The sequence below is a fragment of the Salvelinus alpinus genome, chromosome 27 (assembly GCF_045679555.1).
Source record: "Salvelinus alpinus chromosome 27, SLU_Salpinus.1, whole genome shotgun sequence".
NCBI classification, from domain to species: domain Eukaryota; kingdom Metazoa; phylum Chordata; class Actinopteri; order Salmoniformes; family Salmonidae; genus Salvelinus; species Salvelinus alpinus.
The window spans coordinates 10,902,317-10,927,252 of NC_092112.1; the positions used below are offsets into that span (position 1 = coordinate 10,902,317).

Below are 24,936 nucleotides of genomic sequence, written 5' to 3' on the forward strand. Positions count from 1 at the left end.
TCTGTGTCTGTGTGTGTGTTTGTATGTGTGTGTGTGTGTGTATGTGTCTAAGTGTGTGTGTATCTGCGTGTGTGTGTGTGTGTGTGTGTGTGTGTGTGTGTGTGTGTGTGTGTGTGTGTGTGTGTGTGTGTGTGTGTGTGTGTGTGTGTGTGCGCCTGTGTGTGCGCCTGTGTGTGTGTGTATGTGTCTAAGTGTGTGTGTGTGTCAATGTTTATGTGTGTGTGTGTGTGTGTGTGTGTGTGTGTGTGTGTGTGTGTGTGTGTGTGTGTGTGTGTGTGTGTGTGTGTGTGTGTGTGTGTGTGTGTGTGTGTGTGTGTGTGTGTGTATGTATGTGTGTGTGTCTCTTCTGGAAGAGATAAACTCAAGCCTGAGTTCTATATTTAGGACACATGTCAGTTCAGATGAAGACTGTGCTGCCTTAGAAGTTGCATCCCAAATACAGTAGCCCCCCTATTCCCTTTGACCAGGGCCTACAGTAGGGTACTATGTAGGGATCAGGGTGCCATTTGTGACGCACCCTCATTCCTCTTTGAGACAGCTGCTAACATCCCTGTTGGATACACACAGACACACACAGACAAACATACACACACTCTCACACACGCACCTTCCAGCCGCTTACTATTCTGCCACTACCTGATGGGTTGAGAGTACACCTGTCGTAAAGCATTCACAACATTGGCACGATACACGTAAGCAGTTGGAGGCTCCTCAGAGGAGGAAGTGGAGGACAATCCACCACCTCCGTTTATGTAACACTTAGGCTTCTGCGGTAAAAGTTGACAGAGCTAGAGCAGTTGTTTTGTGCATCAGACCATAAGACTTCCCGAAAATCGGTCTTCTCACAAAATCATCTGTAGCGTCTGAACAGATTGGCCTACAAACTATTATGACTATGTATGTCCACTGGACGTGCTACCTGTCCCAGACCTGCTGTTTTCAACTCTCTAGAGACCGCAGGAGCGGTAGAGATACTCTTGATGATCGGCTATTAAAAGCCAACTGACATTTACTCCTGATTATTATTTGACCATGCTGGTAATTTATGAACATTTGAACATCTTGGCCATGTTCTGTTATAATCTCCACCCGGCACAGCCAGAAGAGGACTGGCCACCCCTCATAGCCTGGTTCCTCTCTAGGTTTCTTCCTAGGTTTTGGCCTTTCTAGGGAGTTTTTCCTAGCCACCGTGCTTCTACACCTGCATTGCTTGCTGTTTGGGGTTTTAGGCTGGGTTTCTGTACAGCACTTCGAGATATTAGCTGATGTACGAAGGGCTATATAAAATAAACTTGATTTGATTTGATGACTTCTCTATGGAGAGATGAGACTCTCACGAACACGTTGTTTTGCTCTAGAGACTCTCCACAAGGATGCCCTATGACCCCCCCACAAGAGTCTTGGGACACATCTGAATACAGCCAATCTGCCCGACTTCTGTCTGTAGCGTCCCAACAGTTTGGGCTACACGCTCATATGACCCCTCTGTGTACAGGTGTGACTCTCACGTACATGTTGTTTTTCTCTCTGGCGCCTACACGCCTCACAAGATTCGTCTGTAGGTCCCCCGGTACCTGTCGGAAAAAAAAGTCATGGAAGTTCATATGGAGAGTGTTTGTGAAAAATATAATGGGTTAATTAAAATACATGTAAAAGATAACAATAATCAAATGCATCTGGATCTCTCTTATATTTCTCAGATATAGGATTTAAGGATAGACACTTTTTTTTGGGGGGGGGGGGGGGGGTATCTGTTGTTCCATGTAGTGAATCTGTTATTCAATGTGTTCGTAAAGTCAAATACAGATTTTCATCCCCAAAACATGTATTATCTAATTTTGATACTTAAAGGGGTCTTAAAGTTAAAAATCTAATTTAAACAAATGATTGTTGGTATGACCTTGGCATGAATGTTTAATATTTTTTTTCGCATTTGGACTGCTGCCCTACTGCCCAGGTGTGTGGTCATGTGCTGTTAAAGAAGAAACATAGATACATCGCAGAGGGTCCAGAACAGAGTGGCCCTTAGATGAACACGGAGGTGAAGGCGTCAGTAACATTCATGTCAGTCTCTCCTGGCTCAAAGTAGAGGAGAGATGGACTGCATCACTATGGGTCTAGGTGCGAGGTGTTTACGTGTTGAAAGGTACCGAACTGTCTGTTCGAACTGTCTGTACAAGCAGTTGGTCACACAGTTCGGACACTCATCCGTACAACACCAGACATGCAACCTGAAGACGTGGATGTTGATTATGGCAGCCCCCCCCCCCCCCCCCCCCCCCGCACCTCTCTGATTCAGAGGGGTTAAATGCGTAAGAGACATTTCAGTTAAGTACATTCAGCTGGACAACTGACTGGGTATCTCACGTTCCCTTTCCATTTCCCAGAGGTTTCTTAATAATAGTCCCCAGGTCAAGAAGAGAGGCTGGAAAATGACTACATGGAACTCTCTGCCACACCAGGTAACTCAAGCTAGTAATAAAATCAGATTAATAAAAAACAAATAAAATAAAATCTTATGGCACAACAGGGACTGTGAAGAGACACAAATATATGTTTTATATATTTTGTATAGTATGATGCATTGTATTGTGTATTGTATTGTGTATTGTATTGTGTATTGTATTGTGTATTGTATTGTATTATGTATTATGCATTGTATTATGTATTGTATTGTGTATTGCATTGTATTCTGCATTGTATTCTGCATTGTATTGTGTATTGTATTGTATTATGTATTGTAGTATGTATTGTATTATATTATGTATTGTATTATGTATTGTATTATGTATTGTATTATGTAGTATGCATTGTATTGTGTATTGTATTGTGTATTGTATTGTATTGTGCATTGTATAATCTATTGTATTATGTATTGTATTGTGTATTGTAGTGTGTATTGTATTGTATTATGCATTGTATTGTGTATTGTATCATTTCATGTATTATGTATTGTATTATGTAATGTATTATGTATTGGATTGAATTGTGTATTGTATTATGTATTGTATTACGTATTGTATTATGTATTGTATTATGTATTTTATTATGTATTGTACTATGCAGTATATATTATATTGAATTATGCATTATTTCTTATATTGTATTATGTATTAAATTGTATTTTCCTTGCATTATGTATTGGATCATGTATTAGATTGTGTATTGGATTATGTATTATATAGTATTATGTATTATATTGTATTGTGTATTATGTATTGTGTTATATATTGTTTTATGAATTGGATTATGTATTGCTTATTTTATTATATTGTGTATTGTATTATGTATTGTGTTATGTATTGTATTATGTATTATACTATATTATGTATTGTATTATGTATTATGTTGTATTATGTATTGCGCTATGTATTGTACTATTTATTGTATTGCGTATTGTATTGTACTATGTATTGTATTGTGTAGTGTATTATGTAGTGTATAATGTATTGTATTGTGTATTGTATTATGTAGTGTATTATGTATTGTACTGTACTATGTATTGTATTGTGTAGTGTATAATGTATTGTAGTATGTATTGCATTATGTATTATACTATGTATTGTATTGTGTAGTGTATTATGTAGTGTATAATGTATTGTATTGTATTATGTAGTGTATTATGTATTGTATTGTACTATGTATTGCATTATGTATTGCATTATGTATTGTATTATGTATATTGTGTATTGTATAGTGTGTATTGTATTGTATTATGCAGTGTGTATTGTGTATTGTATGGTGTGTTGTATTGTATTGTGTATTGTGTATTATGTATTGTATTATGTAGTGTATTATGTATTGTACTATGTATTGTATTGTGTATTATGTATTGCATTATTGTACTATGTCTTGTATTGTGTAGTGTACTATGTATTGTATTGTATTATGTATTGTATTATGTATTGTATTGCATTGTTCATTGTATTGTATTGTGTATTGCGTATTGCACTATGTATTGTATTATGTATTGTACTATGCATTGTATTGCGTATTATGTATAACATTATGTAGTGTACTATGTATTGCATGATATTATGTATTATGTATTGTATTATGTTTTGCATTGTTTATTGTATTGTGTATTGTAATGTGTATTGTATTGTAAAATGTATTGTATTATGTATCTCATTGTGTATTGTATTGTGTATTATGTATTGTTATGTAGTTTGTATTGTATTGTGTATTGTATTGTGTATTGTATTGTGTATTGTATTGTGTATTGTGTTATGTATTGCATTATATATTGTACTGTGTATTGTATTGGATTGGAATATGTATTGTGTGCTGTATTGTGTGTTGTATTGTATTGTGTACTGTATTGTGTGTTGTATTGTGTAACGTATTGTGTATTGCTTTATGTATTGTGTATTGTATTGTGTATTATGTATTGTATTGTGTATTGTATTGTGTTTGACCAATCGTGTGAGATAGCGTGGTATATCACAGTGTTTTATGACCAATAGCGTTGTATATCCCAGTGTTTTATGACCAATAGGGGGAGATAGCTTGGTGTATCACAGTGTTTTATGCGGACATAACCACGATTGGACAAAGGATGACCAACCTTAACACACACAGCACCCTTGACCTAGTCTACTCTATACTACACACACACACACACACACACACACACACACACACACACACACACACACACACACACACACACACACACACACACACACACACACACACACACATACACATTGTGCTGAATCTCCCTGATCACCTGCTAAAGAGTGCTGGCTGGTCTCAACATTGTAACACTTTTGCTGCTTCCGCCGAACATCGTAAATGTCATACGATAAAAACTGCCATATCTCTCTGTCTGTCTGTCTGTCCCTCTGCTGTGTCGTGTGGATACTCAGAGAATGTGATGTGATGTGTACTCTTTTACAACCTGCCTCAGGTCTCAATCCAAGTGCACTCCAGTGTGCGGTAGGAATTAAGGAATGATATCAGACTGTAGTGGTGACATCAGCAGGTCTGGTACGTGTTATGTGTTCTGGAGACCAGGTCTAGAACTAGACTGTAGTGGTGACATCAGCAGGTCTGGTCCTGGTACGTGTTATGTGTTCTGGAGAGCAGGTCTAGAACGAGACTGTAGTGGATGAATTGACAAAGATTTTACATTTGGGTGCAACTTGCTATAAATGGAAGTTCGTCTTATTACAGATAAATATGGATTATTCCGTAGCGTTTTGAGCCTGACTTTTATCCATTACAACACACAGTTGCTCTTTTGCAGCAATAACCATTCTATTTGAAGACTGACAGGAAAGGTAGGACGAGAGGCTTTGTTAGAATAGCAGTGGGTCAGATTCGATTGGAACCTACACTCACCCTGTTACGTATTCTAGAGGCAGTGGCAGTATAACTTCTTCTGAGGCACGACACATTCAGACACTTCTAAGGACATTTCACCCAAGTGCTGAGTGTCTCTTATAGGCATCAACCCACCAAAGAAAACTCTCAATGAAACGTCCATTTACACACTTTTTCCCGTCCGTGCAGCAGATAAAAGGAGATAGAGAAAGATATATATATATATATATATATTGATATATATACAGTGGCAAGAAAAAGGATGTGAACCCTTTGAAAATACCTGGATTTCTGCATAAATTTGTCATAAAATTTGATCTGATCTTCATCTAGGTCACATCAATAGACAATCACAGTCTGCTTAAACTATTAACACAAACAATTTTACGTTTTCATGTCTTTATTGAACACATCGTGTAAACATTCACAGTGCATGTTGGGAAAAATATGTGAACCCTTGGATTTAATAACTGGTTGACCCTCCTTTGGCAGTGATAACCTCAACCAAACGTTTTCTGTAGTTGCGGATCAGACTTGCACAACGGTCAGGAGGAATTTTGGACCATTCCTCTTTACAAAACTGTTTCAGTTCAGCAATATTCTTGGGATGTCTGGTGTGAACTGCTCTCTTGAGGTCATGCCACAGCATCTTAATCGGGTTGAGGTCAGGACTCTGACTGGGTCACTCTAGAAGAAGTATTTTCTTCTGTTTCAGCCATTCCATTGTTGATTTACTTCTGTGTTTTGGGTCGTTGTCCTGTCACCAAACTTCTGTTGTGCTTCAAGTGGCGGACAGATAGCCTAACATTCTACTGCAAAATGTCATGATAAACTTGGGAATTCATTTTTCCGTTAATGACAGCAAGCTATCATGACATTTTGCAGTAGAATGTTAGGCTATCTGTCCGCCACTTGAAGGCCCTGAGGCAGCAAAGCAGCCCCAAACCATGATGCTCCCTCCACCATACTTTACAGTTGGGATGAGGTTTTGATGTTGGTGTGCTGTGCCTTTTTTTCTCCACACATAGTGTTGTGTGTTCCTTCCAAACAACTCAACTGTAGTTTCATCTGTCTACAGAATATTTTACCAGAAGCACTGTGGAACATCCAGGTGCACTTTTGCAAACTTCAGACGTGCAGCAATGTTTTTTTTGGACTGCAGTGGCTTCTTCCGTGGTGTCCTCCCATGAACACCATTCTTGTTTTGTGTTTTACGTATCGTAGACTCGTCAACAAAGATGTTAACATGTTCCAGAGATTTCTGTAATTCTTTAGCTGACACTCTAGGATTCTTCTTAATAACCTCATTGAGCATTCTGCGCTGTGCTCTTGCAGTCATCTTTGCAGGATGGCCACTCATAGGGAGAGTAGCAACAGTGCTGAACTTTCTCCGATTATAGACAATTTGTCTTATCGTGGACTGATGAACATCAAGGCTTTTAGAGATACTTTTGAAACCCTTTCCATCTTTATACATGTCAACAATTCTTAATTGGTCTTCTGAGATCTCGTTTGTTCGAGGCATGGTTCACATCAGGCAATGCTTCTTGTGAACAGCAAACTCACATTTTGTGAGTGTTTTTATAGGGCAAGGCAGCTCTAACCAACATCTCCAATCTCATCTCATTGATTGGACTCCAGGTTAGCTGACTCCTGACTCCAATGAGCTTTTGGAGAAGTCATTAGCCTAGGGGTTCACATACTTTTTCCAACCTACACTGGGAATGTTTAAATGATGTATTCAGTATAGACAAGAAAAATACAATAATTGGTTTGTTATTAGTTTAAGCACACCATGTTTGTCTATTGTTGTGACTTAGATCAAGATCAGATCACATTTGATGACCAATTTATGCAGGCTCTCTCTGTACTTTGCTCTGTTCATCTTTCCCTCGATCCTGACTAGTCTCCCAGTCCCTGCTGCTGAAAAACATCCCCAAGCATGATGCTTCCACTACCATGCTTCACCGCAAGTATTGTGCCAGGTTTCCTCCAGACATGATGCTTGGCATTCAGGCCAAACAGTTCAATCTTGTTTTCATCAGACCAGAGAATCTTGTTTCTCGTGGTCTAAGGGTCCTTTAGGTGCATTTTGGCAAACCCAGCGGGTCGTCATGTGCCTTTTACTGAGGAGTGGCTTCCGTCTGGCCACTCTACCATAAAGGCCTGATTGGTGGAGTGCTGCAGAGATGGTTGTCTTCTGGAAGGTTCTTCCATCTCCACAGAGAAACTCGGGAGCTCTGTCAAAGTGACCGTCGGGTTCTCGGTCACCTTCCTGACCAAGGCCCTTTTCCACTGGTTGCTTAGTTTGGCCGGGCGACCAGCTCTAGGAAGAGTTGATGATTTCAAACTTATTTAATTTAAGAATGATGGAGGCCACTGTGTTCTTAGAGACCTTCAATTATGCAGACATTTTTTGGTACCCTTCTCCAGATCTGTGCATCGACACAATGCTTTCTCAGAGCTCAACGGACAATTCCTTTTGACCTCATGGCTTGATTTTTCTCTGACATGCACTGTCAACTGTGGGACCTTACACAAGTTTGTGACTTTCCAAATCATGTCCAATCAATTGAATTTAGCACAGGTGGACTCCAATCAAGTTGTTGAAAAATCTCATGGATGGAAACAGGATACACCTGAGCTCAATTTCGAATCTCACAGCAAAGGCTTTGAATACTAAAATATAATATAATATATATAATAATATATATAATAATAATGTAAAATATATATGCAACATTTTCGAAAAAACAGTTTTTAATTCGTCATCGTGGGGTATTGTGGGTAGAATGATGAGGATCATTTTTTTTTTTTTATCCACTTCAGAATAAGGCTGTAACGTAGCAAACTGTGGAAACAGGGAAGAGGTCTGAAAACTTTCTGAATGCACTGGAGAGAGACAGCCAGACAGACAGACAGACAGACAGACAGACAGACAGACAGAGAGAGAGAGAGAGAGAGAGAGAGAGAGAGAGAGAGAGAGAGAGAGAGAGAGAGAGAGAGAGAGAGAGAGAGAGAGAGAGAGAGAGAGAGAGAGAGAGAGAGAGAGAGAGAGAGAGAGAGAGAGAGAGAGAGAGAGAGAGAGAGAGAGAGAGAGAGAGAGAGAGAGAGAGAGAGAGAGAGAGAGAGAGAGAGAGAGAGAGAGAGAGAGAGAGAGAGAGAGAGAGAGAGAGAGAGAGAGAGAGAGAGAGAGAGAGAGAGAGAGAGAGAGAGAGAGAGAGAGAGAGTAGGAGGGAACTCTCTTTGAACCTTCAGACTCATCTTCTCGATACAAGTATTCTCACACACCGTTTCATCACTTGAGAAAAGGCCAATGGGACTAGTCAGTATTCTTTATGTTAACGACCACTCTTAATGTCCATTATCACATAGAGCTGGAGGAAACTATCATTACACTTAAATCCTGCTAGAGCTGGATCTCTGACCTGGTAACCTTCAGAACTGTGTATGTGTGTGGGAGCAAGTGAGTGTGTAGTCAGCTTTATGAGGTAGTCACCTGGAATGCATTTCAATTAACAGGTGTGCCTTGTTAAAAGTTAATTTGTGGATTTTTTTTCCCTTCTTAATGCGTTTGAGCCAGTCAGTTGTGTTGTGACAAGGTAGGGGGGGTATACAGAAGATATCCTATTTGGTAAAAGACCAAGTCCATATTATGGCAAGAACAGCTCAAATAAGCAAAGAGAAACGACAATCCATCATTACTTTAAGACATGAAGGTCAGTCAATCCGGAAAATCTCTATAACTGTCACGAATCCATCTCCTTGTTCGGCGGTCGACATCACCGACCTTCTAGCCATCACTGATCCACTTTTCATTTTCCATTGGTTTTGTCTTGTCTTCCTTCACACCTGGTCCCAATCCCATCAATTACATGTTGTGTATTTAACCCTCTGTTTCCCCTCATGTCCTTGTCGGTGATTGTTTATTGTAAGTGTATGTGTACGTCTGTACTGGTGTGCGTTGGGTTATGTTACCCATTGTTTTGTATTATTCTGTTTTCCGGTTGGTTTTGTAATAAACTGCGCCGTTGGAAACACAGTTATTTCTCTCCTGAGTCTGACTTCTCTGCCGCCAGTTAAACACCCGTACAGTAACTTTGAACATTTCTTCAAGTGCAGTCTCAAAAACCATCAAGCACTATGATGAAACTGGCTCTCACGAGGACTGCAACAGGAAAGGAAGAGCCAGAGTTCCCTCTGCTGCAGAGGATAAGTTCATTAGAGTTACCAGCTTCAGATTGCAGCCCAAGTAAATGCTTCACAGAGTTCAAGTAACAGACACATCTCAACATCAACTGTTCAGAGGAGACTGTGTGAATCAGGCCTTCGTGGTTGAATACTACGAATACTACTACCACTACTAAAGGACACCAATAATAAGAAGAGACTTGCTTGGGCCAAGAAACACAAGCAATGGACATTAGACCGGTGGAAATCTGTCCTTTTGGTCTGAGTCCAAATTTGAGATTTTTGGTTCCAACCGCCGTGTCTTTGTGAGACGCAGAGTAGGTGAATGGATGATCTCTGCATGTGTGATTCCCACTGTAAAGCATGGAGGTGTGATGGTGTGGGGGTGCATTGCTGGTGACACTGTCAGTAATTTATTTAGAATTCAAGGCACACTTAACCAGCATGGCTACCACAGCATTCTGAAGCGATATGCCATCCCATCTGGTTTGTGCTTAGTGGGACTATCATTTGTTTTTCAACAGGACAATGAACCAAAACACACCTCCAGGCTGTGTAAGGGCTATTTGACCAAGAAGGAGAGTGATGGAGTGCTGCATCAGATGACCTGGCCTCCACAATCACCCGACCTCAACCCAATTGAAATGGTTTGGGATGAGTTGGACCACAGAGTGAAGGAAAAGCAGCCATCAAGTGCTCAGCGTATGTGGGATCTCCTTCAATACTCTTGGAAAAACATTCTAGGTGAAGCTGGTTGAGAGAATTCAAGAGTGTGAAAAGCTGTCATTAAAGGCAAAGGGTAGCTACTTTGAAGAATCTAAAATCTATTCAAAACCTTTGACTGTTGCTGTATATATTTTGCTCAACAAAACAATAGCTGATTCAAAGAGGGTGTGTCAGATTTCTAAACTCTTCCGTGATGTTGTGTCTTTGGCATCATTAAAGTGACGACTTATTTTATCAAATCAATTGTCTGTAATTATTATTACGTGATTAAACTAATCATGTAAATGTAATTAACTAGGAAGTCGGGGCACCAAAGAAAATCTTCAGATTACAAAGTTATAATTTTCCTAATATAACTTTTCAGATATTTTAATATCTGATCAATTAGTTTTCTAATTAATGAATCATTCTTTACCTCATGTTAGTCTCATTCCGAATGTCGTAAATCGTTGGTTATCTGCACGAAGCCCAGTCTTTACTATAAATCATCCATACATCAATTGTCTTAGTAAATAAATTATTAATTAACAAAATAATCACAGAAATGCATAACAAACAAACAGTAGATATGGTTACAAGGAAATGATAGGGGATGTGCCCTAGTGGGCTAAACCGGTATGACAGCTTGGTAGACAAAGGGACTGAGAAGGGCACGAAAGACAAAAGACACTACACAGTTGATAATTATAACAACTGAAATGCTCATCCTTTGCACATGAACGCTCACTCATTCGGGAATAATTGCAATCAATATATATATTTACGTTCAGTGTGTCGTCGTGATCTCTGTTGGAATCATCCGTCTTTCTGTTGGAAAGTTCATCTGAACTTCTCTTTGCGTCCTTGGAGTCTTTGTGGTTGGAATGGATACTTCAGAGTTCCATTCAGAAATGTTCTAATAGAATAGATGTTTCGGCGGTTGTCGGTCTTCGCATTCAATGGTACATAATTCCTAGCTGCAGACTAGTAATTAGAATTTAAGATTTGCTCTTATTCTGTCGGTACTGATAGTCTCAGAGTCTAACCACGTGGTATGGGTAAGAATTCTGCAACCATTACAACCTTAGCTTGTCCTGAGGTTTTTGTGGTCTCTACTCAAACCTTAGCTCCCTCAGCTGACCGAGGTAGGCATGGTCTGAAGTGGGCTTCTCCAGGTGGGATTTATATTCGGAACAGCAGGAAAGGGCTGTCCCATGATGTCAGATCAATGTCTGTGCTCATGGGGCAGGCCAACGACTTAGTTAAACAATAAAAGGGAATTGGATTCTCTTTCATTAAACAGTTTAAAATCACATTACATCATTTCACAAATAGTTTAATCTTTACTCATTGATTTAATACAATAATTAGATGCAAATCTCATAATGGAGACTCTTGTATAAACAGAGTTATGGTAATATGGCTGTATTGTCTCTCATGAGGTCACAAACATTAGACAAAATGGACCGGGTCTGTCACGTTCCTGACCTGTTTTCTGTTGTTTTGTATGTGTGTGATGGTCAGGGCGTGAGTTTTGGGTGGGCATTCTATGTTGTGTGTTTCTATGTTGGTTTAGGGTTGCCTGGTATGGCTCTTAATTAGAGGCAGGTGTTTTGCGTTCCTCTAATTAAGAGTCATATTTAGGTAGGTTGTTTCACTGTGTTCGTTGTGGGTGGTTGTTACCTGTCTCTGTGTTTGTGTTCTGCACCAGATAGGTCTGTATCGGTTTTGCACGTTTGTTATTTTGTAAGTTGTTTGTAGTGTTCACTTGTTCTTATAAATTAAACATGTTGAGCACTGGCTACGCTGCATTTTGGTCCTCTCCTTCACCCCAGGAAGAAAGCCGTTACAGAACCACCCACCAAACCCGGACCAAGCAGCGTGGCAACAGGCAACGGCGGCAGCAGCAGCAGCAGCGGGAGCTAGCAAGGCAGAGTGGCTGCAAGCCCGAGAGGCTCCCCCAAAATTTTCTTGGGGGCGGGCACACAGGGAGTATGGCTGGGTCAAGTGGGAGATTTGAGCCAGTTCCCCGTGCTTACCAGAAGGAGCAGTGGGCTAAATTGAGGTACGAGTCGAAGAATGTGGAGGAGTTATTGGACAGATTGGAGGAAAGTGAAAGGATGGGAGATTATGAGACATTTGATGAGTTGTTGGTGATATTGGGGGAGAGCGAAGAGAGAGAGATGTTGGTTTGGCGTAGCATACACGGTACTCGCCCTGAGGTGTGTGATTACCGTGGAGAGCGGGAGTACGGGCAGACACCGTGTTATGCGGAAGAACGCACGGTGTCTCCTGTACGTGTGCATAGCCCGGTGCGGGTTATTCCACCTCCCCGCACTGGGCGGGCTAGATTGAGCATCGAGCCGAGTGCCATGAAGCCGGCCCAACGTATCTGGTCTCCAGTACGTCTCCTCGGGCCGGCGTACATGGCACCAGCCTTACAGGTGGTGTCCCCGGTTCGCCTGCATAGCCCAGTGCGGGCTATTCCACCTCGCCGCACTGGCAGGGCTACGGGGACCATTCAACCTGGTAAGGTTGGGGAGGCTCGGTGCTCAAGAGCACGTGTCCTCCTTCACGGTCCGGTATATCCGGCGCCACCTTCCCACCCCAGCTCAGTACCACCAGTGCCTACACCACGCACCAGGCTTCCAGTGCATCTCCAGAGCCCTGTTCCTCCTCCACGCACTCTCCCTATGGCGCGTGTCTCCAGCCCAGTGCCTCCAGTTCCGGCACCACGCACCAAGCCTCCTGTGCGTCTCCAGAGCCCTGTACGCACTGTTCCTTCTCCCCGCACTCGCCCTGAGGTGCGTGCCCTCAGCCCGGTACCTCCAGTTCCGGTACCACGCACCAGGCCTAGAGTGCGCCACGAGAGTCCAGTGTGCCCTGTTGTTGTTCCCTGCACTAGCCTGAAGGTGCGTGTCCTTAGCCCGGTACCTCCAGTTCCGGTACCACGCACCAGGCCTACAGTGCGTCTCAGCCGGCCAGAGTCTGCCGTCTGCCCAGCGGCGCCTGAACTGCCCGTCTGCCCAGCGGCGCCTGAACTGCCCGTCTGCCCAGCGGCGCCTGAACTGCCCGTCTGCCCAGCGGCGCCTGAACTGCCCGTCTGCCCAGCGGCGTCTGAACTGCCCGTCTGCCCTACGCCGTCTGAACTGTCCGTCTGCCATGAGCCTGCAAAGCCGCCCGTCTGCCAGGAGCCTGCAAAGCCGCCCGTCTGCCATGAGCCTACAGAGCCGTCCGCCAGACAGGAGCCGCTAGAGCCGTCCGCCAGACAGGAGCCGCTAGAGCCTTCCGCCAGACCGGATCAGCCAGAGCCTTCCGCCAGACCGGATCAGCCAGAGCCTTCCGCCAGACCGGATCAGCCAGAGCCTTCCGCCAGACCGGATCAGCCAGAGCCTTCCGCCAGACCGGATCAGCCAGAGCCTTCCGCCAGACCGGATCAGCCAGAGCCTTCCGCCAGACCGGATCAGCCAGAGCCTTCCGCCAGACCGGATCAGCCAGAGCCTTCCGCCAGACCGGATCAGCCAGAGCCTTCCGCCAGACCGGATCAGCCAGAGCCTTCCGCCAGACCGGACCTGCCAGAGTCCCTCAGCCCGGACCTGCCAGAGTCCCTCAGCCCGGACCTGCCAGAGTCCCTCAGCCCGGACCTGCCAGAGTCCCTCAGCCCGGACCTGCCAGAGTCCCTCAGCCCGGACCTGCCAGAGTCCCTCAGCCCGGACCTGCCAGAGTCCCTCAGCCAGGACCTGCCAGAGTCCCTCAGCCAGGACCTGCCAGAGTCCCTCAGCCAGGACCTGCCAGAGTTCCTCAGCCAGGACCTGCCGCCCCTTATCCCGGTGCTGTCCCTTATCCCGGTGCTGCCCCTTATCCCGGTGCTGCCCCTTATCCCGGTGCTGCCCCTTATCCCGGTGCTGCCCCTTATCCCGGTGCTGCCCCTTCATTTAGGTGGTTTTAGTTGGAGGGTGGTCATTGGGAGGGGGATACAGAAGCGGGGAGTGACTATGGTGGTGTGGGGACAGCGTCCGGAGCCTGAGCCACCACCGTGGTCAGATGCCCACCCAGACCCTCCCCTGGACTTTGTGCTGGTGCGCCCGGCGTTCGCACCTTGAGGGGGGGGGTTCTGTCACGTTCCTGACCTGTTTTCTGTTGTTTTGTATGTGTGTGATGGTCAGGGCGTGAGTTTTGGGTGGGCATTCTATGTTGTGTGTTTCTATGTTGGTTTAGGGTTGCCTGGTATGGCTCTTAATTAGAGGCAGGTGTTTTGCGTTCCTCTAATTAAGAGTCATATTTAGGTAGGTTGTTTCACTGTGTTCGTTGTGGGTGGTTGTTACCTGTCTCTGTGTTTGTGTTCTGCACCAGATAGGTCTGTATCGGTTTTGCACGTTTGTTATTTTGTAAGTTGTTTGTAGTGTTCACTTGTTCTTATAAATTAAACATGTTGAGCACTGGCTACGCTGCATTTTGGTCCTCTCCTTCACCCCAGGAAGAAAGCCGTTACAGGGTCGTAGCTGGATTCTCCACCGACCGTTTACACATTCTCCAAAACATGGACATTGTTCAGTTCTCAAGTTCTGTGAGGTAGAAGAAGTTCCTTTGTTCTCCTGTGAAACCTTTCTCTATACTGCATGAGGGAGAGAGTCTCCTCCAGGAATTTACGACCTGAGATAACAGAGCCTGGGTGTAGGGGGAAGAGAGAGAGTTGGTGCTTGCTATATCCAAAGAGGGCCACGTCATGACAGTGACTAAGGTAGGTTTCTCGCCAAAAGGAGGCTATCGAGGAGGTTTCCCTATTATGAATTGACACTCTCCTCGACCACTTGACAACTCATCGGTTTCTGGGTCACGGAGGAGAAAGAGCGGAAGACAGACTTTTGTCCAAACGATGACTTACCAAAATCCAAGATGGCATCCCTGGACATGACAAATTGTATTGGTCACATAGACATATTTATCAGATATTATTGGTCACATACACATATTTATCAGATGTTATTGCGTGTGTAGTGAAATGTTGGTGTTCCTATCTCCAACAGTGCAGTAGTATCTAACAATTCACAACAATACACACATTTAAAAGTAAAAGAATGGAATTAAGAAATATATAAATATTAGGACGAGGACTGTCGGAGTGGGTTTGACTAAAATACAGTAGAATAGAATACGTATATACATATGAGATGTGTAAAGCAGAATGTAAACATTATTAAAGTGGACAGTGATTCCATGTCTATAGGGCAGCAGCCTCTAAGGTGAAGGGTTGAGTAACCGGGTGGTTACCGGCTAGTAATGGCTATTTAACAATCTGATGGCCTTGAGATAGAAGCTGTTTTTTAGTCTCTCGATCCCAGCTTTGATACACCTGTACTGATCTCGCCTTCTGGATAATAGCTGAGTGAACAGGCTGTGGCTCGACTGGTTGATGTCCTGTGACATCGGGTGCTGTAGGTATCCTGGAGGGAAGGTAGTTTGCCCCCAGTGATGCATTGGGCAGAGAGCACTACCCTCTGGAGAGCTCTGCGGTTGCGGGCGGTGCAGTTGCCGCACCAGGCGGTGAAACAGCCCGACAGGATGCTCTCAATGGTGCATCTGTAAAGGTTTCTGAGGGTCTTAGGGACCAAGCCGAATATCTTCAGCCTCCTGAGGTTGAAGAGGCGCTGTTGCACCTTCTTCACCACACTGTCTGTGTGGGTGAACCATTTCAGTTTGCCAGTGATGTGCATGTAGAGGAAATTGAAGCTTTCCACCTGCTTCACTGCGGTCCCATCGATGTGGATAAGGGGTGTGCCCTCTGCTGTTTCCTGAAGTCTTTGATCAGTTCCTTCGCTTTGTTGACGTTGAGTGAGGTTATTTTCCTGGCACCACTCTGAGTGCCTTCACCTCCTCCCTGTGGGCTGTCTCGTCATCGTTGGTATTCAGGCCTACTACTGTTGTGTCGTCTGCATACTTGATGAGTTGGAGTTGGATGAGTTGGAGGTGTGCTTGGCCATGCTGTCTTGGGTGAACAGGGAGTACAGGAAGGGGTTGAGAACGCACCCTTGTGGGGCCCCAGTGTTGAGGATCAGCATTGTGGAGGTGTTGTTTCCTACCTTCACCACCTGGTGGCGGCTCGTCAGGATGTCCAGGACACAGTTGCACAGCCGGGTTTCTGGCCCATGGCCCCGAGCTTAATGATGAGCTTGGAGGGTACTATGGTGTTAAATGCTGAGCTATAGTCAATGATCCGCATTCTTACATTCCTATTCCTCTTGTCCAGATGGGATGGGGCAGCGTGTAGTGCGATGGTGAATGCATTGTCTCTGGATCTATTGGGGCAGTATGCAAATTGAAGTGGGTCTACGGTGTCAAGTAAGATTGCTTCCAGGGGGCACAGATGACTTCATTAGTTACCCTTAACAATAATGGCCTCCTGGTCCATGACTTCACTAGTTCCCCAAATCAAAGATGGCCTTCCAGCCTACCCCAGGAGTGGTTATTAGAAAGCTGATATTTGGGTTGGCCGTTTTCCTTGTCTTTGAAACAACCTTCCTCCCTCCCTCCCTCAGGCATTGAGGCAGCACCAACCCCAAAACCCCCAGGGAGACGTTCTGCTGCTGGTTTCCTGGCAACTAAGATGATTGACGGAGGACAAAAAAAGAAAGAAGAAGGAGTAAGTGTGAGTGAGAGAGATAAAAGTAGAAGAAAAGAAGCTCAGCTACATTTTTACTGTCTTTTCTTTCTTTGTCATCCTCCATTCTCCATATTCTCTCTATTCTCTCTATTCTCTAAATCCTCTCTTTCTTCTCTAACCTCTCTATCCTCTCTAACCTCTCTATCCTCTTTCTCTCTATCCTCTTTCTCTCTAACCTCTCTTTCCATCTATCCTCTCTTTCCTCTCTATTCTATCTAACCTCTCTATTCTCTCTATTCTCTCTATCCCCTAAATCCTGTCTCTCTCTCTGTCTCTTTCCTCTCTATTCTCTCTATCCTCTCTATCATCTAAATCGTGTCTCTCTCTCTCTCTTTATCCTCTCTATCCTATCTATCCCCTCTCCCTCTATATCCTCTCTATAATCTCCATCCTCTCTACCCCCTCTCTCTCTATATATATCTATCCTATCTCTCTCTATTCTCTCTATCCTCTCTAACCTCTCTATCCCCTAAAACCTCTATATCCTCTCTAACATCTCTAACCTCTCTATTCTCTCTATTCTCTCTCTCTATTCTCTCTATCCTCTATATTTTCTATATCGTCTCTCTCTCTATTCTCTCTGTCCTCTATTATCTCTATCCTCTTTCTCTATTCTCTCTATCCTCTCTCTCCTCTCTCTCCTCTCTCTCTCTCTACCCTATATATCCTCTCTCTCTCTATTCTCTCTGTCCTCTATTCTCTCTATCCTCTATTCTCTCTGTCCTCTATTCTCTCTATCCTCTATTCTCTCTATCCTCTATTCTCTCTCTATTCTCTCTATCCTCTCTCTCTATTCTCTCTCTATCCTCTACCCTCTCTACCCTCTCTCTATTCTCTCTATCCTCTCTACCCTCTCTCTCTATTCTCTCTATTCTCTCTCTCTCTCTCTCTCTCTATTCTCTCTATCCTCTATATTCTCTATATCGTCTCTCTTTCTATTCTCTCTACCCTCTCTATCCTCTCTCTCTCTATTCTTTCTATCCTCTCTATCCTCTCTATTCTCTCTATCCTCTTTGTTGTTCCCGCAGTGTTCCTTTGAGATGAGCTAGACAACACAATAATAATTTGAACATGTTTCAGTCCCTGTCATCTATATACAGTATGAGGTCCATTGGCCTGTTTGTTTGTATGTTTCAAGCGCCTCCACGTGGAGCGTGTGGATGTTCATGTTGGTCAGCTGATGGACGCGTTGCAAACCTTTCTGTCATCTCCATCTGCAACTTGGTGTCAGAGCATTTTGTATTATTCTGTACGTAAAGCCCAACACACACAATTTAATAGGATGCATTACGTTTGATAACATCTGACACCCTAAAGGTTGTGAGTTTAAATCTCATAAAGTACAACTTTAGCATTTTTAGCTAATTAGAAACTGTTCAACTACTTACTACTTTTTAGCTATTTTGCAACTACTTAGCATGTTAGCTAACCCTTCCCCTTCCCCTAACCCTTTAACCGAACCCTAATTCCTAGCCAAGCTAACGTTAACAAGCTAGCTAATGTTAACCACCTAGCAAATGTTAGCCACTTAGCATGTTAGCTAACCCTCACCTTAACCATTTTAGCTAAGCCTGAAAACATATTTTTGAAATTCATAAAATCTGTGAAATGTTGTGTTAATATTTTTTGTTCGGTATATATTTCGTATATGGGGTTTCCTATATGGGGAGTGGTTTCTATTTCTGAGATCAAAGAACACTGAAGATTGTTATTAGAAGGATTTCTAAACACGTATGTTTTGAAATAACAGTTGATTTTTCTTCACAATGCGTGCATCCCAAATGTTATTTCAATAGTGGTCTACTTTTCACCACAGGCCCCGGTCAAATATAGTGCACTATAAAGGGAATAGGGTACCATTTGAGACAAAGACAATTACTATCCTCTATTGCATGAGGTACGTGCTGCCTTCGACTTACATAGAAGAGGGTTTTAATGCGCTGGGGGGACACAGCGTGAGTGTGTCTTGGCCCTGCTTTGGTAGGAGGCTGTCCTGGATCAGTGAGTGTGTCTTGGCCCTGCTTTGGTAGGAGGCTGTCCTGGATCAGTGAGTGTGTCTTGGCCCTGCTTTGGTAGGAGGCTGTCCTGCATCAGTGAGTGTGTCTTGGCCCTGCTTTGGTAGGAGGCTGTCCTGCATCAGTGAGTGTGTCTTGGCCCTGCTTTGGTAGGAGGCTGTCCTGGATCAGTGAGTGTGTCTTGGCCCTGCTTTGGTAGGAGGCTGTCCTGGATCAGTGAGTGTGTCTTGGCCCTGCTTTGGTAGGAGGCTGTCCTGGATCAGTGAGTGTGTCTTGGCCCTGCTTTGGTAGGAGGCTGTCCTGGATCAGTGAGTGTGTCTTGGCCCTGCTTTGGTAGGAGGCTGTCCTGGATCAGTGAGTGTGTCTTGGCCCTGCTTTGGTAGGAGGCTGTCCTGGATCAGTGAGTGTGTTTTTATGAATCTCTTGACTCTACACAATAGTCACCTTGGCTTGAGAGAGTTTCACAGAATAATCAACAACTACCTGATCATACTGTGTTCTGTATAGAGAAGACAGAAGAGGGTTCTAGTTCATAAAAAAAAAAAAAAATGATTATTTACATATATATAAATACAGTATATGACCTTAGTTTAATTTAGCAACAGTAAAAAAGTTCTCACAAACTAATTTCTTTGACATTTTCTGAAGAGACAAACGTCGAAGTGCGAAGCTGCAGTCCTATGAAAGGTGAGACCAGATTGTCCAGGAAATTGACTGCTTCACTCTGTGATTGTATTTTGTGGAATGAAATGCAGCCCAGGGGCCTGTTGCACAAAAGTAGAATTAAGACATCCGGGATAAATGACTCAGCTGAGCTCAATGAAGTCAAAACATGTGCGTCCAGGCTTAATTGGTTGCACAAAGACCAAGCCAGGATGAGCAGACACGGATTCATTAAGCCAGGTGAAACCAATCCTGGATAGGTGCGCGCTCACGGCTCACTCAAATAGACCCCGCCACAGATCACAGATTAACTGATTTACCATGGCAACTAGAGCCGCGTACTTTTCCCCGTCGGAAGCACAAATCCTCATGGAGGCATACGAGGAGGTAAAAGATATAATTAAGAAGAAAGGCAACACCGCCACAGTGATAAAGCAAAGAGAAAAAGCGTGGCAAAGTATTGCAGACCGCCTGAATGCGTAAGTAGTGCACAATTACACACTCACCGCTCCGCTGAAACATCACAATTACAATTCAAATATTTAATTCACATCTCCAAAAATGCAGTTGTACTGTAATTATGAAACGGTACAATTTTTAATTGAAATGCACTGCAGATATGAGTGAAATTGTGTAAAGTAACTCCATCACACTGTATAAAGCTATGATAAATTTTTTGATATTTTTACTGAAAACAAGACAAAAATACCAAGTAATTTTTTGCAGTGTGACTCCATTAAATGTGTGTGTGTGTGTGTGTGTGTGTGTGTGTGTAGATTAAACATGAACGGGCCAAAACGGACATGGCAGCAGGTCAAAATCAAATACAAGAACATTCTGCAGAATGGTATGGTCCCTGACTAATATTTAACAAAGCACAAGCATATATTGTACCCAGAAGGTGCCTGCTCACACATTGTCTGTACTGTTTTAGCAGTGAAAAAGAATACCCACAGACAAGGCACGGGTGGTGGGTCACCAAAGGCTGACCTTACCCCAGCAGAGGACATGGCCTTGGAGCTAAATAAAGGCAGGCCCGTCTTAGAGGGGATCCCTGGGGGGAAAGAGACGAGCATAGGTTCCTTCCAAGATGCCACCCGCTTCATTCAAGGTATGTCCTTCCATCTCTACATGGGATACAACCACATTCATATTGAATCAATTTGGACTGTCTGACTTTGGTTTACCTATTGCCTTGCAGTGTCTGGCAGCACTGTGTTCCTGTTAGAGCCACCAGCACAAGCACCAGACGATGCTGATCCAGTGAGTACTCCATCAAAGGCATACTGTAGGCCTGGCATGTCTTGTCTACTAGCTTCAATATGAATCCGATTAAATGTGATAGGGTGAAGGCCCCAGTGCAGCAGCAACAGCACATGATGGAGACGATGATGAGGAGGAGACCATCTCTCTGGATTCCAGAAGGCATGAGGTATCATGTTAAGACTGTGAAAGTACTATTTACTCTACAATGGTGAGGAGTCCTCATCAAAATCAAAAAATCTAATTTCTTTTACAGGACCCAGATGCTATACAGTGGGAAAACCAGCCTGGCAACATAGTGCGTATTAATAAAAGGACACCACATCCTGCCAAATTCCAGCTGCGCTAATTGTATTGTGTTCACAGAGCTCACAAGCTATCAGAAAGTTGTATGGCAACCACCTCCGGCGCCAAATAGAACTGGCAGACATAGACATTCAGTACAAGAAGAAAAAGATGGAAAATCTTGCACTGGAGTCCGAAATAAAAAAGAGGACAATTAGGAAACTGGACCTTGAAATAAAAAAACTTGAGAGGGAGGTGAGATATGCCTTCAATGTACACTGTATGCTAACTGTAACACAAATGTATTAATCATTATTTTTCTTTCCTCCCCCAGCTCCAAGAAGATGACACAGCTCAAAATAAAAATTAGGTATATTCTCGTAAAGTCAAGTGAGCCATGACATATGAGCTCTTATTGTGAGCACACAGGACGGTGGCATCTTTCTAAGGTTTTTTTTATTTTCCCAGCAATCAGTACAACCAAGTCATCGTTATAAGGCATCGCCCTCTTTTGCCCACCCCCCCAGCACCAGGTGTGGCCACTAGCCTATATGAAGGCCCAAAATTGTGTGTTCCTTTCTGCTCTGACAATGGCATGCCCATTCGTGCGAGATGTGGTGGATGAAGAAGCACTTGTGCTGAGGAGAGCCTTCAGGCGAGAAAGGGTCTTCAGGGACCGGTTGGACCCACTGGCCTTCCCTGATGACCATCTATATGAAAGATACAGGTTTTCTGCAGATGGCATCAGGTATCTATGCAGACTACTGGGTCCCAGGATTAAGCACCGCACTGCACGGAGCCATGCACTGAGTGTGGAGCAAATGGTTTGTGTGGCCTTGCGCTTTTTTGCTAGTGGAGCCTTCCTGTACTCAGTGGGGGATGCAGAACAGCTGAACAAGGCCACAATTTGCCGCACAATAAGGAGTGTGTGTCTGGCTATCAAAGCATTAGCAGATGTCTTCATCTCCTTCCCTGGCCACAGAAGACTCTGTGACATCAAAGAGGAGTTCTATAGGATTGCAGGTAAGAGGATCTACAAATTACAGGACAACTGTTAACACATAGTAGGATACTCATTACTTTGTGTGACAGGTTTCCCCAATGTCATTGGTGCAGTGGACTGCACACACATAAGGATAAAAGCCCCCTCAGGTGCCCATGAGGCCGATTTTGTGAATAGGAAATCCTTTCACAGCATTAATGTTCAGGTGAACATAACTTTTTGATATTGTCCATTGACGAACACTCTGCATTGCCAGTGATGTGCATTGATTGGTGTAATATTCCTCATCTTATGATTTCAGATGGTCTGCAATGCTGACTGTGTGATCAGCAATGTTGTGGCAAAATGGCCTGGCTCAGTCCATGACTCCAGAATCTTTCGGGCCTCTGAAATCTATCAGTGCCTATCACAAGGTAAGCCACACAACCCCTATTTATAACCATCATGGCTGTGTCAAGAATATCACTGTGTTTATGAGGTATTAATGATGAGATTTTGTGTTGACAGGTGAATTCTCTGGTGTGTTGCTGGGAGACAGGGGGTATGGCTGCCAGCCTTTTCTCCTGACACCTTTCACAGACCCCCAGGAAGCACAGCAGGCCTACAACCATGCCCATGCCAGGACCAGGGCCAGAGTTGAAATGACCTTTGGCCTCCTGAAGGCACGCTTTCACTGCCTTCACAAATTAAGGGTCAGCCCTGTTAGGGCATGTGATATTACTGTGGCTTGTGCTGTCCTCCACAATGTGGCCTGCCTGAGGAAGGAGAGGGCCCCCAGAGTGCCACCAGCCATGGACTGGGACAATCCGGCAATCTTCCCTGATGACGACAGTGGTCGGCTGCTGAGGGACCAATATGTGTTGAATTATTTTAGTTAGTATGTGTGCTTTCAATTTTGGTTAAATATGTCCTGCGGTGGCAGAGGAATTTGGGTTTTTTTGGGTTCGTTTTTTGACGAATTTGGCCTCTTATGATGTTTGTGCGGTATACTGTGTGTAATACAAGGCTGCAGGGAGGCTACTGCATCCATTCATTTGTCTGTTCAGTTGATGTGTATGGATTTGTCCTGCATTTATTTTAGTGTGCAGACATGCAGGGTGTGTTATATACAGACCTTTGAATGTGTATGTATCATTTTGTATAATATGCTTGGATTCTGTGCTTTCCATCTTGTAGAGTCACTGTGACTTCAGTTTCGAAAGGAGCTGATGGTTTACCTGCTTTGTTTTGTCCTTATTCAATAAAGGAACATAATGTTACACATTGTGTTTTTATATTCATATGGAATGTGTATTTGTTTATATGACAGAGTACTAGGGCCACACTGAAGAAAAAGGATAAAGTCATAAATTTATGAGGCTGGTTCTTTCTGCAGAAAAGCTACATATTGTTTTTACAGTTTTGATACTTATGACAATGTGATACTTAATATTCTGGCACATCAGCATGTCTTTGTTTATGAAACCATACTGAAGTACAATTTCACGAAATGCCCCACATCTGTCATTTTAACAACTGTCCTCCTTTAAAACAACTGGTTACAATATTATGACTTGTGTTTTTTTCCCCTCTGTGGCCCTAATATTCTATCATTTTATATATAGCCTTATAGTCTATGGGAAACTGTAAATTATCTAATGATAGCAACATCATCTAAAAATCATTTTTTATCCAAAATCATTGAAATTAATGATCACAAACGTTTAAATAATAACAGTGGGTCTAGTTATATGTGATAACAATGTATAGTGAGCAGTGAAATAACTATTGGTTTCCATTTGTGGTGACTGCTGACTGACATTAGGGATGAGATTAAATAGATCCTGGAATTTAGCCTGGTCTGGAGCAGGCTAGCTCCACAGAATAAATCTCCATGGTAATTTATACCATAACATATCCTCCTGCCCCCTATCCATCTTTAGTGCAACCGGATTACGGATCAATTGAGCCAGGATCACCAAGATATCCTGGCTTAATCCCTTATCCTAGTTTTGTGCAACAGGCCCCCGGTCATAATATTATTCTCTGTTTTGTGTTGTTGTTGTTGTTTGCTAAAGTCATTGTTCTGGTTGTTTTTGTCACTGTGGAAACCCTGAGGACTCTGCCTCTTCAACTGAGTTTGGATAAATCAATGTCAGGTCCTATTGATCCAAATGCCAAGATAAACAACTACTGTCTCTGTCTCTGTCTCCGTCTCTCTCTGTCTCTCTCTCCCTCTCTCTTTCTTTCTCAGTGTCTCTCTGTCTCTCTCTCTCTCTCTCCCTCTCCCTCTCTCTCTCTTTCTCTCTCTTTCTCTCTCTCTCTCTCTCTCTCTCTCTCTCTCTCTCTCTCTCTCTCTCCCTCTCCCCCTCTCTCTCTCTCTCTCTCTCTCTCTCTCTCTCTCTCTCTCTCTCTCTCTCTCTCTCTCTCTCTCTCTCTCTCTCTCTCTCTCTCTCTCTCTCTCTCTCTCTCTCTCTCTCTCTCTCTCTCTCTCTCTCTCTCTCCCTCTCCCTCCCCCTCTCTCCTCCTCTCTCTCTCTCTCTCTCTCTCTCTCTCTCTCTCTCTCTCTCTCTCTCTCTCTCTCTCTCTCTCCCTCTCTCCCTCTCTCTCTCTCTCCCCCTCTCTCCTCCTCTCTCTCTCTCTCTCTCTCTCTCTCTCTCAATTCAATTCAATTCAATTCAATTCAATTGACTTTATTGACATGGCAAGTTATTATTACTTACATTGTCAAAGTATACATATCGAAAAATTTAAATAAAATATATATGTATATATATACACAAAATATATATATATTTATATATAAATAAATGGTGGGACTAACAGTAATAATAATAGTAGTA

At 43.4% G+C, this 24,936-nt stretch overlaps 1 protein-coding gene across 5 annotated transcripts; it reads left to right on the top strand.

Moving 5' to 3' along the window:
- Positions 1-19,709: 19,709 nt before the first annotated feature.
- Positions 19,710-23,394, top strand: LOC139555954 (putative nuclease HARBI1). 5 transcript variants are annotated; one of them, XM_071369367.1, is made up of 8 exons: positions 19,710-20,674; positions 20,765-20,826; positions 20,909-20,995; positions 21,083-21,366; positions 21,446-21,481; positions 21,580-22,134; positions 22,416-22,527; positions 22,622-23,394. In XM_071369367.1, exons 6-8 carry the CDS (start codon positions 22,066-22,068, stop codon positions 22,990-22,992), a joined length of 552 nt encoding a protein of 183 aa, XP_071225468.1. In that variant the 5' UTR covers positions 19,710-20,674; positions 20,765-20,826; positions 20,909-20,995; positions 21,083-21,366; positions 21,446-21,481; positions 21,580-22,065; the 3' UTR covers positions 22,993-23,394. The 5 variants fall into 4 exon arrangements, with proteins under 5 accessions (XP_071225468.1, XP_071225469.1, XP_071225470.1 ...); XM_071369369.1 differs by having other exon boundaries at positions 19,710-20,410; positions 20,498-20,674; positions 21,083-22,134; XM_071369368.1 differs by having other exon boundaries at positions 21,083-21,481.
- Positions 23,395-24,936: the final 1,542 nt, after the last annotated feature.

Coding starts and splice junctions, on each gene's coding strand:
- LOC139555954 (XM_071369368.1), top strand. CDS start 22,066: ATGTCTTCATCTCCTTCCCTGGCCACAGAAGACTCTGTGACATCAAAG. Junction 22,135..22,415: donor GGAGTTCTATAGGATTGCAG/GTAAGAGGATCT, acceptor TTATGATTTCAG/ATGGTCTGCAATGCTGACTG. Junction 22,528..22,621: donor CTATCAGTGCCTATCACAAG/GTAAGCCACACA, acceptor TTGTGTTGACAG/GTGAATTCTCTGGTGTGTTG.